Source organism: Chamaea fasciata, unplaced genomic scaffold, assembly GCF_029207755.1.
Source record: "Chamaea fasciata isolate MVZ Bird 193981 ecotype frontalis unplaced genomic scaffold, bChaFas1.0.hap1 SCAF_1, whole genome shotgun sequence".
NCBI lineage: Eukaryota > Metazoa > Chordata > Aves > Passeriformes > Sylviidae > Chamaea > Chamaea fasciata.
The window spans coordinates 126,334,123-126,350,949 of record NW_027094086.1 but is presented as its reverse complement, the minus strand read 5'-3'; the positions used below and the strand labels follow the sequence as shown (position 1 = coordinate 126,350,949).

Genomic DNA, 16,827 nt, shown 5'->3' with positions numbered 1-16,827 from the left:
GGTAGAAATTTTTAATACAGGTATACACCATTTTCTTTCTGCTTTGCTCAAGACATGTTAAACACAAGCACCTCTATGAATAGATACTTGTTTGGCTAGGATAAAAAGGTATGTGGCACTGTTGTGATGGGAGTATCTTAGTGGTATGATTCCATGTTCAAGTTTCCTAAAGACTGTTGGATTTCAATTTTTTTATTAAAATCCTTGGCAAATCAAAGTCTGACATCATATTCACAAGAAATGAGCAGCAGCCTTGTGTTGCCTTTGAGACACAAATGGACCTAGGCCTTCTACAGAGAGAACATGGGAATGCTGGTTTTCTGGCCAGGACACATACAGAGCAAGCTGCTGGCATCTGCAAGTGTCTGTCCTTTTCAGGAAAGAATCAGTTCAAAAAATAAAAGACAAAAGTAGCAATGATCATTGTCTAGGAAAATACTGTTTTCTGTGATGGTGAACTATGAACAAGATTTTTCTGAATGGTCTCCTGTCTGCTGTGGGGTGGCTGTTTAAGGTACATGTGGTGCTTTCACCTGAGAGGAGACAGTACCTAATGGCAAAGCTGTTGCTGAATAGAAGGGCTTATACACTCCTGGGCTGCACCAGCAAAGTACCTATTGCTGTAATAACCTACAAATCTGAGCTATTCAACTTGGGATGAGTGTTACAATCAATTATTGTAGCTTTCAGTAGAGTGACTGTTCCTCTTCTTGTCAGACTTAGCCTCTTACCTGCCTTGTTGAGTCATGTGTTGATGTGTGAGAATTATTTCCAGTCATAGCTAGTGCAGAATGCTGGTTTGTATAAAGCCATCTGTGGGTTAAATATCTCAGTTAATGAAAAACGTGCTGTGTGGGATTGGATTACCACCTGGATTAGATTTCTAATGCAATAAATTTCTAGGCATCCCCTTCCAGTATTTTCACAACACTTCAGTCTATATTATGGTGGAAATTGGATTAAAAAGACAAAGCATGAAGTCATTTGCTGAAGCAAACAGGGTGTTAGTGCCAAATTTTGTAAAAAAGGATGCTGCTCAAAGGACCACATGTCTCTCTTCTAATCCACAGAGAATCCCCTGCTTCTGAGTTTAAGGACTTCATTTCCAAATACAATGCACAAGGGGTACATAAACCTCTGTTAAACAGTTCATTTTGTGCATTCATCTCTTGTTTGTTTATGGTATTAAAAATGTTGTTTTCAGCCTGGAACAATCCCATTCATGTGGAAATCACTTTGTAAATTTAAATACTGTATTAGTGACAGTTCTGTTCAGAGAAAGTATTTTAATGTGTTGGGCAGTATCAGTAGCAATCCTCCTGTAATTAAAGTTTTAAATATATGAAAGAAAATTCTGCCTTTTATTTTTCTCAATGAAATAAAGATTTTCAAGAGAAAAAAAATGGTTATATGAAGAGACAGTGCTCACCATGTCTGAAAATGTGATGTTGCTAGGACAAATGAATGCTGTTCTTGGATGAAAATAATATTGTATGTGAAACTTATACTGTTCATTGAGTGGACAGTAAAGTTTGAATTCTAGGCACAAGACAGGACAAAAATGATACCTTTTAAAAATCCAAAATTATTAGATAAATATCTAAATGTTTTTTACACCCAAAGATGTAATTCTTGATCACAGTCTTAAAAATTATCTTCAAATTATGCAAGATGGCCTAAAAATGAAAATACATTCCTGTAAAAAATCTTACCTAACTCCAGATGACCAGTTTTCACAGAGAGATAACAGACCACCCCTTGAATTCCATTACGATGTGGTCTTCCTTGGAAAGCAAGTGCTTCCCATTCTGAGAAGGACAAATAGACATCAATTTCATTTGATCCCACCAGCTGATGTACTTGGACTGACTTAGTAGTTACTTCCTTATTACATTATACTTTTAAAATCGACTCCATTCTCTATTCATCATTCCAAACCAGACACCTTTTTAATGCATTGCTTTCTGATTGCTCTCAAAGCATCTTTCCAATTAAATAATTTCCTTACAAAAAACAAGTTTATATGAAGTAAAACTGTTTTTCATATACTTTATAGGTTGTTGCATATTATAAAATGTCATGGATCATAAAATTCCTGCTATTAATGGTTGTTAACTTTTTCTAGACACAAAAAAAAAAAAGCATCAGAATTTAAAGCCAGAAAATTTCTTGCAATAACTACACTCATTTTATGTTTTGTTTTCTGGCTTCAGAAAGAAGGGGTGATGTTCTGTGCTAGAAAAGTTAATGCTTTTAAAGTCTTCTATATTCAGTGAATGTAGTAACAATGACAGCACTTAGCACTTATATAAATCTTTTCATGCATAGAGCTCCATCCTGACATTGAAAGTATTATTGTTCACATTTTACGGGTAAGTTCTTTAACATTCTAGCAGTGAGCTGAACTTCCACACCCCCCAGGCCAAGAAAGTATTATAGTAGGGGTTCAAATGTCCGAGATTTCACCTAAGAAATTCCTTATCTGAGTCTCAGACCTTGCTTTACTATCAACACATTGCTTTAGCTTTATGCTGGTTTCTGTCAGTGATGCCTCCTTTAGATTAGAAGACCTGGTAAGTACCACTTCTCCATTTCTTCTTCACTGACCTTTTCCAGAAATCCAGAGGTTTCCTCAGCTTTTCCTACACAGGGAGTTTTCCCCTTGACCTTAACTCAGAAGGACACCTCTACAGACTGAGTCAAGCCTCAGTATTGTTTGGATAAAATATCTACAACAACTGATATTTTATCTGTCATGTACAATCAGTTTATTTGTTTTATTAAAAAAAATCTATTTGAAATAGTTTTATATACATTTTGATGATAGCCACTTTTTAATCATTCTTCATTTATTATCCATACTTGGAATCAAAATGTGATTAATGTACATGACCGTCATCCTGACCTACTTAGCTTTCCTGATATTTTACTTCTTCTCTTCTTTTGTTTTGTTTTCATAACTGATTTTCGACTCTACATGATCAAACTCCCCAGATGTGTTTATATAGCATGTGGTATGATATGACCTGGCCAGATTTGGATTTTTTATTAATATTATAGATAAATATTTATGTATTATCATTTATCATTTTGAACAGCAAAATCTTCGAAGGAGACCTAGAGACCTTTCTATATCTAGGTCTTAAAAAGCATCATTTGGTGGAATTTTTTAGTGGACAGGGGAAGCAACAGCTAACAAAATTTTTAATTATTTGCTCTTCTGAGAACTTACCTTCTGAAAGGTTTCTGGAGTGCAAATGAATTGAAAATACCTAACTCCAATTCAAGTAACAAATAATTAATGCTACTAACTTTCACTGATGTTCAGGAGAGTATTGACAAAGAGAGACTTAAGGTAATGTAGGAAAAGTAAGATCCTTGATTTGTTGTCTGCCAAAACAGATGACATTTGCTGTATTTTCTTTACAGTCTTATATACAGTTAATAATCCTATTTTAAAATTACACTGGCAGAATAAGTAGTAAAGTTATCTTTTTCTTCTAAATTTAAATGTTGATTTAAATGGCAGTGCTGCAGGCTTCTGTGGTTCTTGATTTGTTGGTCATCTAAGTTACATGTAGAGGAGAGGACAATAAAATGAGTTATCTCAAATACTAAGTGTTACTTGCCAAAGGCAAACATGAGCCTGTTTTTTCTACATAACCTTTTTCATATATGCTGCCTCTTCAGTTTTGTGAGTAAAGGAGACATGGTAAGTTTATCTTAAATCATCAGTAAGAAGAAAAAAAAGGCAATAGCTACTGGCTGTTAATTCTTAGCATAATGATATCCAATTCCTGGAGCTCCTGTATATGTAGAAAGAGAAAAGCCAAAGAATGAAACCAAATAGATTGCAACTAAGTAAAATGAATGATGATGGAAGCTTTTTCTTGATGTTGTTAGGTAATGCTGATGGGTACAAGAGCAGCTGTTGAGCAAAAGCAGAGAGCAGCAAGTACCAAACATCACTGTGGGGCCGTAGCTGACCCTCCATAAGGTGACAGACAGAAACTCTGTAGAGACCATTGAGTGGCAGCACTAGGATTTCAGGAAAACATAGATGTCTGAAAGTAGCTCAGCTTCCTCTTAAAGACCCATAATTAAAATGGCTTGCTTGACTCAGGGTCTGTTTAAACTTGGTATCCATTCCAGAGAAGTGTTGTTCTACAGTGTGTAGCTCATATGTAGCCCCAGTTGATGGTAGTTTTCAGCTCAGTAATCAGATGAGTTGAATGTAAAGATGCATGTATACATGTTTGCAAGTTGTGCCCCTTAATGGTAAAGAATATGGTGAAGAATATTATGACTTGGAAATATTGTGATATAATGTAATGGGAGACAAAAAGCCTTCTAAGGCATAGAGTTTAGTGAGCTTCAAAAGGAGTTTCAATGAATGATATTAAGTGACTTCAGAGTGTTAAAGAAAAAGTACATAAACAACAATTTATAATGTAAGCTCTGTAATGAGCTCTTGTATCATAAATATGCAAAACACTAATTAGTTATAGCCAAATTTCCCTAGCTTAGGGAATCTTTTAGAATATAGCTTTTCAGTAATTGAATCACATCAAAGTATTTTTTCTCCCACTCTTCTAAGAACGTTTGTTGGAGGGTAGGCAGAGATGGGAAGCAAGCTGTTGACAAACCAAAAGATGACTTTGATGTGGTTTAGTGAAACAGTGACTTACAAATTTATCAGAAAGAAATGCACAATGAACATATAAGAAGCCCTGTGTGCAGTTGACTACCAGCACCAAGATGAGGTCTGTCAATTAATTTGATACTAATTTTCTAAAAGGCAACTAATATTTTTTTTCCACAAAGTGTATAAATATTATTAGATATAAAGTTTTGGAAGGATTTCAGAGTATGTTTGAAGGCAGAAGCTGCTTTTACAGGATGCATTTTTTAGAAATGTCCTTTTGATGATACTTGAAACATTAAATGGTTGGACATCACATTTTTTGTAGTTGAAAGAATTTAATTTGATTCTGACTTCAAAAAACTACAGTGAAGCAACATGGCTATCATGACAGATTACCAAAACATTCCTCAGTATACCCACTGAATTAAATAGTATTTGGCTTTCAATCCTCACTGGGAAATGCAAAGAGGAATGGACTTTGAGGCGATCTACTGTTAAATCTGATTCACTGGTTTTTTTTCTTTTTTTCCCTTTTTTTTTTTTTTTTTAATTTAGAAGCAGACCAGCCTGAAACTATTAAAACCATGGTATATTAAATGTTACAATTTTGATTCCAAATTGACTATGTGTTTATTACCAATACACCCTTGATGCTTCTAAGGCAACTTAGAACAATTGTAAGAAACAGGACTGTTCAGGCATGATTACAGGCTCAGAATAAGATCCTTCAAATAGAGCAGTGAAGTCAAAATGTAAAAACAAATCTACAACACTTCCTTTGCCATCAAACCAACTGATACCATCAAACCAACCTTTAAAGCCATAGATCTCTTGTTTTACTAGGTTTCAAGTCCGTAGCCAAATGGATGAAGGGAATCATTCTGTGATTCTATACAGTCAAATTAAAAGTATGTTTGTACACCTTGGAAAGCAATGATTTTGACTTATGGGTAGGGCTGCAGTGCTTGTGTTAATTCAGATTAAATGAATGATAACAGTAGTAAAAGAGTACATCTTCCATGAGAGATGGATGGGACTGCTAATATGACACTACAGATCTGGTCCTAAAATGCTCTTTTGGGGATTTTATTTAATTGAAGTTGTTGAAATAATTGAAACATTTGCTTACTTATAGTTGTTGAATTCTGAATTTCTGAATTTTAATATCAGTATGTGTTTGGGGGATTTGCTGAAAGGAATTTGGAATGGGGGTTGTTGGTTTTTTTTAAGAATGGTCTATTTAGTTTTTAATTGCTTCAGAAGTAGCACAGATTCTATTCGCGCTCACAGTCTAGCCTTCATCTTCTTTTAGAGCTTCATTCATTTCTATCTGTTTTGTTGGCAACTTCACAGATTGTGACTAAATATAGGAGTTCAGTATTACAGCAAATATAAAATCATTTCTACAACATTTGCTTATATCACATGTTGGAAAATAAATTGCTAAATGAAGGCAATGTCATGATACTAGCTCCATTGAAAGTTCCAGCATTTATGCCTGGAATGTGAACATTTCATGGCTGTACTCAGGTGAATTGTTCCGATGAAATAAAAAGAAAAAAGCTTTCTAAATTTTTATCTGTTACATTTTAGCAATATTTTCATAAATTCCCAAGTTATTTAATTTATAATACTGCAGTAGGTTTCTCCAATTAAATGTGCATTTTCTTTTGTCATAAGGAAGGTAAAAACTTTAGTTATGCTTTTTACAGTAATTTAATTAAGCGCTTCCTGTAAGTTCATTTCAGTATTTATCATGGCTCACTAAAGTTGAAATTTAGTATAGAATGGTAGATTAATTGCCCTTTGTCTTCAATGAAATAAGAATCCTAAATATGCAGAGTCATGAAATTTAATTGTGTTTCTCAAGTGCTTATTCAATGCTTTGGAAACCTGAATCAAGAAATACAGAAGAAGAGGGCCAAAAGTTGTTAAATGTAGCGAGTAACACAGATTTTGAACTTTACTTAATGAACCGAATGTTTATTACTATGAAATAAATGCACCATTTAAAGAATTATGGTGGGAATGTAAAGCATTAAGCTCTAATTAATTTTGGTCAGAAGCATGCAATGCACTCATTTTTCCTAAAATATTTTCATTAAGGTCTGTATTTTCTCTGTTATTGAGATAAATGTATTCCTTTCATATGGTTGTGCTGTCTTTTTCCGTTATAAACATGTCCTTCAGCGATGTTTACACTGATGTCTTTCAGCTGCCTCCAACTTTGGGCAGTGTGTCTTGACAGTAGCTTCCAGAAGCATTTTTGTATAACTCAGTTGTTATATTAAGTTATGTTAATACTTTTCCATTTAATGTTGTTAATCATTTTTGAAGCAAAGAATGTTCAGACCTCTTGATAAAGGGCTATAGATATATATAGATTATATGCAGATTATGTTTCACAAACTTGAGAAAGCAGTTAAAGCATGAAAAAATCTTCAGCTGTCATTTAGTACCTACCAAGATACATGTAGAGCCTAAAAATTGAGCTCTTAAAAATAAAACTTGTGCTTCTTAGTTGGTTTTTTCAGTCCATTAAATTGTACTAAGAAATAGAGCTAGCAATTCCTTATTGTTGGCTTTTGTTCTCATGTAAGTATTGTAAGAAGAAGCCATTTCATTTCCTAGTATAAAGAATACAAACATGAATAAGGTTTGTTTCTTATAATTTAGTAAATGTATAGTGTAAATACAGTGAGAGTATAACCATAAATATTTTCAGTTTTCTTCATTATAATATGTATTTCTAGGCTATGAAATATTATTCTGTAGTAGTATTACCAGTACATATAAAGTAGAACTTTCTGTTTTAAATTCACAATTCATAAAAAGAATTATTATGTTGCTACATAGGTAGAAAATGTGGTTTCCATGTATGTGTTTATATATGCTATATGTAATTATTACAATTGAAGGACAAATTTGCCTTAGAAATTATCTTACTCATGACAGTTTCAGATTTGAAAACTAGAGTGCCCTCTCACACTGGACTGAAAATTAAGACTTGTCCTATATGGGCATGGTACAGTCCTGTTAAAGTTGCTTTTCATCTCTTAGTTGATGTTGCAGGTTTGTGATATCCAGGCATTTATAGGTGCAGTCGAATGTTCATAAACCTGAACCTTTAGAGACTCAAATTCTTAAAGAGGAAACATTTTCCTTTACTTTCTTCAAGGAGAACCAGCTGAACCTTTAAAACAATGGTTGGTTTTCAAGCACCACCTGCCCTGAAGAGGATCCCAACTGTAGTGGCAGTCAGCCAAAGGGACCACTCAGTGGAATGGTTGTCTCCTAAAAAGGAGAGGAACAGATGGAAGATTTGAAATCTGGCATGAAATTCCACTTCTGCACTAAGCGTTAAATGAAATTTGACTGTAAGGGCTCTTGCGATGGTACATTTATCTGTATAATCAGAATTAGCAACAAGGAAATAGAAAATACAGAACACTGACAAACATTTCAAAAAGACTTTAAAGTTCTTGTAGCAGTGTGAGTTAAAGGAAGGAGTTTGTGAAAAACATGCAGCTGCTTGTAGCTTCTTAAAGAGGAGCTTTAGTGTAAAAGTAGTTCTGCTGGTCTTGCATTGCCACCTAGAGCTCGGCAGTTTGTAGTGCTTGGTAAGGAAACACTGCAGCATTGCTCTTTTCACGGAACAAAGTGGGGTGGAGAGCTGCTTCCAGTTAATTGATGTCATGTTTGCTTACATTGTAATGGTTAGTCCCTTCATAGCCTCCATTTTATAGTGTACCAGATCAGCAGAGATTGTGCTGTAGGACTTTGGTGGGCTTTGACAGTAAGAATTAATGGCACTGCGCATTAAAAGGTACAACTGTCAGATATCCAGTGGTCCCAAAGGGGGCATTTTCTTGATGGCTGCTTTAGAATTCTTCGTGAAGCAAATGTCAAACTTGTCAGGGCTGTCACTATGAAAATGATCCATGTAGCGAGGGTCTCCTTTTCTTGGGAAACAAACAGCTGCCTTATCACTTTAGAGCTATGGTGACAGAAAACTGTCATCTATCACAAGAAATTTATATTTGCTTCTAATAACCATTGGTAAAGAACTGTTCCATTTGTACTTAGTTTTGCACCACTGTTCATTACAAGGGTTGTCAGTAATACTATTGAAGAAGATAACGTAGGCTTTGGAATCAAAACAACTTTTGAATTTTGCTGCTGGATGCTTTCCTTCTGGCGATTTAACAGAGAGACTATCTTAGCTCCCAGTTTTTCCCTGACACTCATTTTCTTCCAGATTTGGCCTGTGACTTTGGAACCTAGACTTTCACAATAAAGACATACATAAACAAAAGCTCTAATATTTGATAAATTCCTTTTTTTCCTGATTTATTTTTTAAGAGTATTAAAAGTATTTTTACCTACTTCCAACTGGTGTTTTCAACTAGCTAGATTTTGTGAGGCGAGATGAAATGCCAGCTGGGCATCCTTTATACTTTAGTCCGTTAGTCATATTGCAGGTCTTTTGGGTTAAGATATTCTAGAAAGTACTGGTGTCAGAATTTGGTCCTGAGTGCTTTTGAGATGCTGTTTTCTAGTTTATGTACCAGCAGAGACAACCCTTTAGTCATTCCTCCTTCTAGCAGGGATTTTTTGTGTTTTGCATACTTTCTTATTATTCAGATGATTCTTTACATAATCCTGTAATACATAGCTGTTTATTAAGTTTAGAATATTGGTTGGCAAAATATGCAACATTGTAATGAAACTCTAGATATTACAGTGTGGTGCAATAAACAGAAGTGGGAATTGATGCATGTCCTAGCACAGTTAATTAATGTGTGATCTGTTCTATTTGCAGAAGAGTGTCAGATTTCCTGTAGAGTTAAGAATTGTGTAATTCACTGTCATTTTCCAGATTTTATTTCGTTAACGAATGGAGGAAAAAGAAATTCTCAGACATTTTGAAGGAAATTGGTTGGAGGGGGTAAAAAGAGAAAGGGGTACTCAAACCCCTATTTCTAGACTTTTTTTTTTTTTTTTCTCCTTCCAGAATTTGTCTACAGGGGAATATTCAATAATAATTACTACAAAATTAACTTTCTGTCTTAGGCCCATTATTCTTCGGTCAGAGAATAGTGTGGTTGACCTTAAACATGCTTTCAAAGGAGATGAAAATGTATCACAGTTTTTCTCAACTGTCAGCTCAAAACTTCAGAAATACAATTTGAAGGACTCTTAGCTTTAATTTTTTGTCACCTAAAGATATCTTAATATCAAAGTATTCTCATTAACTTCAGCAAACCTATTGAGTGCTTAATACTTCAGTAAATCAAACACTTAATTATGTGGCAGATTTTAGGGTCTCGTTTCTAAATTCCTGGCCCTATTGGTTTGCTGTGACTCTTAAATGCTCAGCTACCAAGTATAGACTAAGAAGTGTGAAAGAAGAGATGTCCATAGGACATTTGAAAACACTTGTAGAGCACCCAAAGGACTCTTAATCCAGTGCCTTGTTTCCATCAGAGAAAAGGTGGGATGCCAGGGCAAAGGCACCATTAGGAAAACTGATGTGGAAGGTCCATCTCTCCATCAGTGTCATCAGGATGCAGATGAGGTGTCCAGTCACTGGTGGCTTAAGGAGCTCCTGAGCTGGCATTTCAGTTCAGAGTGTTTGGTTTAGCAGCACTTTGTAATGCTCTTTGTACTTTTACTTATCCCTGTTGGTTTTGTAAATCTGTAATAACATCAATTCCAGACTAGTAAACCTCATTCATTTCAATATTAAAATAATCTTTGGCCTGTTAAGTGCACTCTTTCAGTAGGAGTAGTAGTACAGTCTTGAGGAGTTCACCTCCCTTGGCTATTACAAGTCATCAGATCTGTGCAGAGGCACACTCATTTTGGTGAGTGTATTCACTATATGATATTTGAGACTATGGTTGTCTGTAGTCACAAAAGATACTGAGACAAGTTTGATTTTTGGCATCGGATGGCAAGGACTATTTTAAAAGTTTGACTTTTGACATCTGCTAGGAAAAACTACTTTGATTTTAGGGTTTTTAGAACAGAAAGCCCTAGATGTTAGAGTCATAGAAGACTAAGAAAGATAAATAATAATATAAAAAAGAGATGTAAGGTATTAATAAAAATAACGTGAACTGCATTTCTGTGAGCAGAAGCCAGAATTTAGTATTTTGTCTGCTGTGTAGCTGCTGGTAATGGAAACTTTGCAAACTGCCATCATGGACTGGTTTTTAACAGATAACATGAAAATTAAAGTTTTTCCTTTGCTATTCATCAGAATTAAAAGCATTATAATGATAATGATAGGTGATAATTACTAAAACAAATATATTAAATATATTTAATCTGCAGTCTGTTTTGCATAATTTCATGATAATTAGGCTATATAGGCTATGTAGATGAAAATTCAAACATTATTAATGACATTAGAAACTCCAGCCATTTCAGTATTCTGTGTGCAATCATCGGGCTGCCTCTTGGGCTACTAAAAAGAAGATAAAGTATTTCATAGAAATCTTGCACTGTCAGCAAACTGAAATAATAGTGAGTCTTCACATCTTGTAGTATGGTTAATATGTGCTCTGAATTGCCAGTTCAGACCTTCCCCAAGAATACTGGCAGTAATAGAACACTTCTTATAATTTGTAGAGGTTCATGTCCCAATTTATTCTGATATTGCCATTCTGAGACCTCTGCTGTCACTTCTTTTCAGGTAGAAAGCTGCATGAGTGCCAAAACTGGTGGTTCATACTTTCCAGTGTGTTTTCCCAAAAATCCTTCCTGCCGTCTTGTTTGTGGTGGCACTGTTGTTCATGTAGCAGTACACAGGCCTGGAAACTGATCTGGCTCAAGGCATGTCTAACAGAAAAAGTTTACTCCACTTGCTAATTCATGCTATGAGAAGGATCAAACACCATTACTCTGAGCTTTGCACAGCAGACACCTGTGTTCAGAGATAGCGAACTTCTGTTGCTGTTTCCAAATGAGGTGTGTTTCTGTTCTTGGAAAACAAGATGGAGTGAAAACCCTTTTACAAAACTAAGATGTTTTATGTGGAGCATAGCTCCATTCAATGATAGAAAGTTTTTGTGCATAAAAATGCAAAAAGAACAATAAATAAAAAAAAAAAAATCAGCCAGGCATCTGGATTTTGTTTGACTATGTTTTACTTGGTTGAAGCAAGAGGAAATCAACAAAGGAAATGTATTAGTTCTGCAAAATATCCTAAAGTTGATGCTTCCGTCTGGAGTATTCAACCCAAGCAAATCCTGGAGCTGCCATCACCAACAGCCATTGTTTCTGCATCTCAGAATACACTGATCACTGCAGCTGCTGCTGTAACCTGGGAATTCTGCCAGAGTTCAAGTATGATCTTTTGAGCATAGAATTACACAAAGGCAGAAGAGTCTCTAAAAAAAAACCTCATTCATTGGATGAAAACTTCTTTGCCATCAAAAAACTCAGGAAGCCAATATTCAGTATTGTGCTTCATGTGCCTTAAGTCTCTTGTAGTTCTCAGTGAAGGTATGGCCCTGTGGTCTCTGAAATTTCTGCATGCTCCATCTATTAGGAGAGGAAGCCCTAAGCAATATGTGAAGAGTTCTGGGAAAGAATGGTAGTGTAGGGTTTATATTCTTATATGAGGGAGCACAAGTCAGGACATCAGAACAATGTCAAGTTGTGTGCTAGGGAGGCGGATTAGTTGGCATTGAGGTCACCTGGGATACAACTGCTGCAGGTAGGGACCTTCAGAAGCATGCAGATTTGCTGTTCTTTTATTGACATGTTCTTCATTAAATAACCTGTCTGGTTTTCCATAGCAGCCAAAACTTCCTGTGAGTGTTTTTTTATTCCACAATATTCTTTCGTCACCTGTAAGCAGTAAGCTTAGTAACACCTTACTCCTTTTTTGTTTCTGATTCTGCCGTGTGTGTTTCCATTTGAAGTTTAACCTCTGTATGTATACTGTACATTGCAGTCTCTTTAATATATTCTACACTTCTAATTTCAGTGAATCTTCAGTGTTTGGTTGCACACACATGCAGACATGTTTTCTTAGCTAAATGAAAAGAGCCACAGAGAGCACTACATGTTTTAAAGGCAACTGAAGATGATGGTCCAGAAAGAGAAGAAAAAAAGCTTTTAGTGGTCAGTCATGTAAATATTTCTCAGTGCCTAGGCTGTCCCCAGGAGGAGGAGGACTCAGAGGCATGATGGCTTGGAGTATCTGCTACTTTAATAGAACAACTAGCTTTTCCATTTTAGTACAGTTGGGCATAACATATTATGAGATCACATTTTTAAATGAGATTTTCTACTGCTGTTCTATTTTGTGCTGCCCATGTAGCCTTCCTATATATTTTCTACCTCTAAATATTATAGTTATCCTTCCAATGCATGCTTTGATGGTGAAGGGAGGGCTAGGATACAAAAGGATAAAGTAATTTTCCTACTAGAATGAAAATGTTCTTTTAAATCAGGAAAATACACGTCGGGTTACTAGGGTTACTGGGTCCCACCCAAATGTCCCTGGTGTTTCCTTTCTCTCAACTGTTGGCTTGTGATGAGTACTGTTACAGCAGCCAGGATGCTTCTTCATTCCTAAACTTGTGTTCAGTTCTTCTTTGTGTTACTGGAATGCAGAAGATTCTCTGTAAATTGAATTAGAATGCAGACTAGAAAACTGGTCATACTTTGAAATTGGGATAAGGACTGTTCATGATGTGATGAGTTGCAAGTTGCTTTATAAAACAGTTTTCTCATTCTTCTGTAATATATACTTTGGAGGTCACAATTTTGTACCAGACACAAAACAGTATCCATTCCTATGGAAGCAGGCATTATGATGTCACTTCATTTTTTCAGTGAGATCCAGAGGAACCCATAGTGAATTATGAGCCTTACTCTTGGAGCTGAAGCTGTAGAATATTGTAAGCATGCTGCTGCCTGACATGCTCATGTTTCCTATTTTAGACCTGACTGATCTTCAGATAACATATGGTGGTACAAGTAATTGGAAAATTGGCAGACCTGTCAAGAAAATATGCTAGATGGGACAAAAATATGATGCTGCAGCACATAAAGTGTCTCTGAAGTTAAATTTATTGTCTTTTATCAAATGGTGAAGTAAACATATCTGGTTGCAAAAAAATGAAACATTTTTCAATGGCAGATGCTTTTCAAAAGTAATTTTAAGTACAATGATGAAAGTTCTTGCATTCAAAAGTAATTTAGTGGGAACCTCTGGTCAAGAACAAAGGAAAGGTGTGTAATAGTGTCTGCAGTAGGCATTTGAATATATTGTCATCTCTTTGTGATTTAATAATTTCTTTATGTAACTATCCAGTAAATGGTCAGTAAAATATTTACTCATTAAATTATTCTTCTGCTATAAATGGAGGCAATTAGACTTGTTTAAATTTCTTACCATTTTTATTTAAACTATTGAGCAAAATCAATCATTTGAATAAATGTCTTTTTTGCGTATTTTTATGCTTATTAGTCAGGCAAAAGATAGCTAAAGACTGTACAGAATTCCATACATCTGCGTAAGCAGAAAAAGTGTACTTTTTCAATAAATTGATTAATGTTCAGGTTTTCATTTTCTTTTACAGGAAGATGAAAATGAAGCTGAAGCAGAAAATCCATCTCAGGAGCTGAATTTGGAACAGAAAAAATCAAAAAAATAGGAGATTGCTGTCTTGTTTGAAATATTTGCAAGTTGTGTAACAGTGGTTATAGTTTCTCATTGTAAAATTAACAAAAAAGTTCTCAATAAAGTCATTGAAAATTAAATTCATGGTGCACTGGGGAATTAATTAAGTAGCTCCTGGTGATATTCTTGATTACATTAAAAGCTGAATTATCAGAACTGAGTACTTTACCAATAAAATTCTGAAAGCTTTTTGAACACGTTATGGAAAGCTGATGGGTTATTCATCACTTGTAGCATTTACTAAGCAACTGGGGCAATTTTTTGTTTTACTCTGCAAAGCAGTGTTATCCTTAAAGGATAGTTATAATTCAGACATATTTTTGGTATTTCTGAGCAAGAGCTTTGATTCTTAAAAGTTAGATAAATATGTTCTACTGAAGGAGTTTCGAAATTTCTTCTGATCCGTGATTAAAATAAATGTTTCTGAGGAGTGGGTAGAGGCAAAAACTTTTTGATATGTATGGTACCTTTCCAGAAGTAATTAGTTTTACATTTGTATTGTGATTTTTAATCGGTTTCTTGCTGCATTATTCTTTTCCTTATGTAATTCTCATCCATCTTCATGTGATCATTGTCTTTTAATGAATGTCAAGCTTTGAATGTCTTGATTAGGCCATCTTACCCAGGTTTAATTCCCTCATGCCAATCTTTCCATTCTAACAAAATAAAATAACTTCTTTCTGTATCATTAGACCTTCAAGTGAGTAATAAATATCTAAAATTACTTTTCTTCATATAGTCCTAATTTTGTTTACCAATTTACCCTTGCTTTTACTGTTACTTTTTGCACTGAGTGTTAAATCAGATTGTAAATAGTATCCATCCCCAATTTTATCCTCTCTGTGTAAATTATATTTTCAGATATTTTAAAAACAACACGCCTGTGCTTAAGCGATATTTCCTATGAATTCTTTTCTGGTTTATGAGGTTCAAATGTGTGCAGCTCATGGACAAATTTCAATCACAATTACCCTACAGGAGTTTAATAATACTACATCTCATTTTAACAAATGCAGCTGTCATGTAAATTAACATATAAAATAAATTCAGCATTGGTCCGTTTGGTGCAGATCAAGCACTGTAGCTATCTCATACAGGAGGGGGAATATGATTTTCTCTTCACTGCAGTGGAAGAGACAGATTTAGGAAAGACAGAAGCAGAGTTTTACCATGCAGGACTTTAGGGACCGTTCTCTGTGCAGCAACGTGAAGGATCACCAGGTAGGTGAAAACAAAGGGAATGCTTTTCCTTTTTTCAGGCTAACCCAGAAAACCATAGTTCTCAGAGCTTAGTTCTCATCAGGATCAGAAGAAGGGGCAGAGTGTCCAGTGGAACAGGCTGAACGGCCTCTGAACTTTGAAGGACAGAACTTTTTTACTAAAAAAGGTAAGAGAATGAAGTTTACATAGGGGTTACACAAAGGAAGTGTAATGACAGGGGGAGTTACTGACTGAGATGAATTGGCCTGGACATGCCTTGGCCTTTTAGCCTGCACTTGATGTTTGGGTTTATCCTGCCTGAAATTAACAGATAGGGCTTCAGTTGTGCAAAATATTTGTATCTTTATATAAGCTTATTTTCTTTCAGTCCATGGCAGCACATTTTTCCTTTTGCTGTGAGTCTAAGCTCTGGGACAGCCCAGGATTGTACAGATGCATGAGAAGAGAAGGGTGGTTATTCACTGTTCAGGTTTTGTATGAAAATGCATTACTTGGCTCTCGAACACCTGAGTGAGAAAAGCAGTTCAGACATTAAAAGATACCTTTTGCTTCCATTTTATGCATAACTCTGATGAGCTTTAAAGGAATATTTCCATATCTTCCTAAGTTACTCAAAAATTTAATGTGAAAGTATAATTACAAGCCATATTACAAGTAAAATTATAAGCCATACTTTTAGCTAATTCTGAAGTCCGTCACCAGAAGTCTAGTCAGTGTTGTTAACCTGTCTCTTGGTTAAGTTATTTACTTCAAAATTCAAACAAGGGAATTGAGACATTTTCACTGAAAAATAATAACCAGTACTTTTACCATAATCACTTGGGGTGGAGATTGAGAGGAATGTGGCTGAATTGAAATGCAGTCCCAGCTTCATCCCTGACAGAAAAATGTAGGAAAATTATTGTAATAACTTGTTTGTAGACATGTTTAGTTAACAGATGGGGAGAGGTGTTTAACTGATAAAGATCAAATGGATCAGATGAAGGCTATACCAAATAGGTGGCTTCATTTATTTTAATTCTATTCTAGTTAAAATTTGCAGCTGAATTGATTTTTTGTGTATTTTTGAGTTTTCAAACTACCAGTATAAATTACATTTTCATCATATATTTTTTTCTCCTCAGAGTCCAGAGGAATTTTTGATACAACACACTGGGTAAAGCAGATGGCTGCAGCACTGCTACATGACTCTGACATGATGCTTCTGTGTGTTACTCTTCAACAGAACTAAGGTGTAAACCTGATGCAGAATACTGTG

The 16,827-nt window shown here is 35.2% G+C and overlaps 1 protein-coding gene across 3 annotated transcripts in view; it reads left to right on the top strand.

Moving 5' to 3' along the window:
* The window catches only part of PHF14 (PHD finger protein 14), a 162,168-nt gene extending 147,124 nt beyond the window's left edge, over window positions 1-15,044 (top strand). For 2 of the 3 annotated variants that reach the window (XM_066196773.1, XM_066196748.1), the window contains exon 18: window positions 14,248-15,043. In XM_066196773.1, the coding sequence (XP_066052870.1) occupies window positions 14,248-14,322 (75 nt within the window). In that variant the 3' untranslated portion in view covers window positions 14,323-15,043. Of the gene's footprint in view, window positions 1-14,247 lie in introns of all 3 variants that reach the window. The other variant, XM_066196765.1, reaches the window with a different exon arrangement.
* The last annotated feature ends 1,783 nt before the right edge of the window (window positions 15,045-16,827 follow it).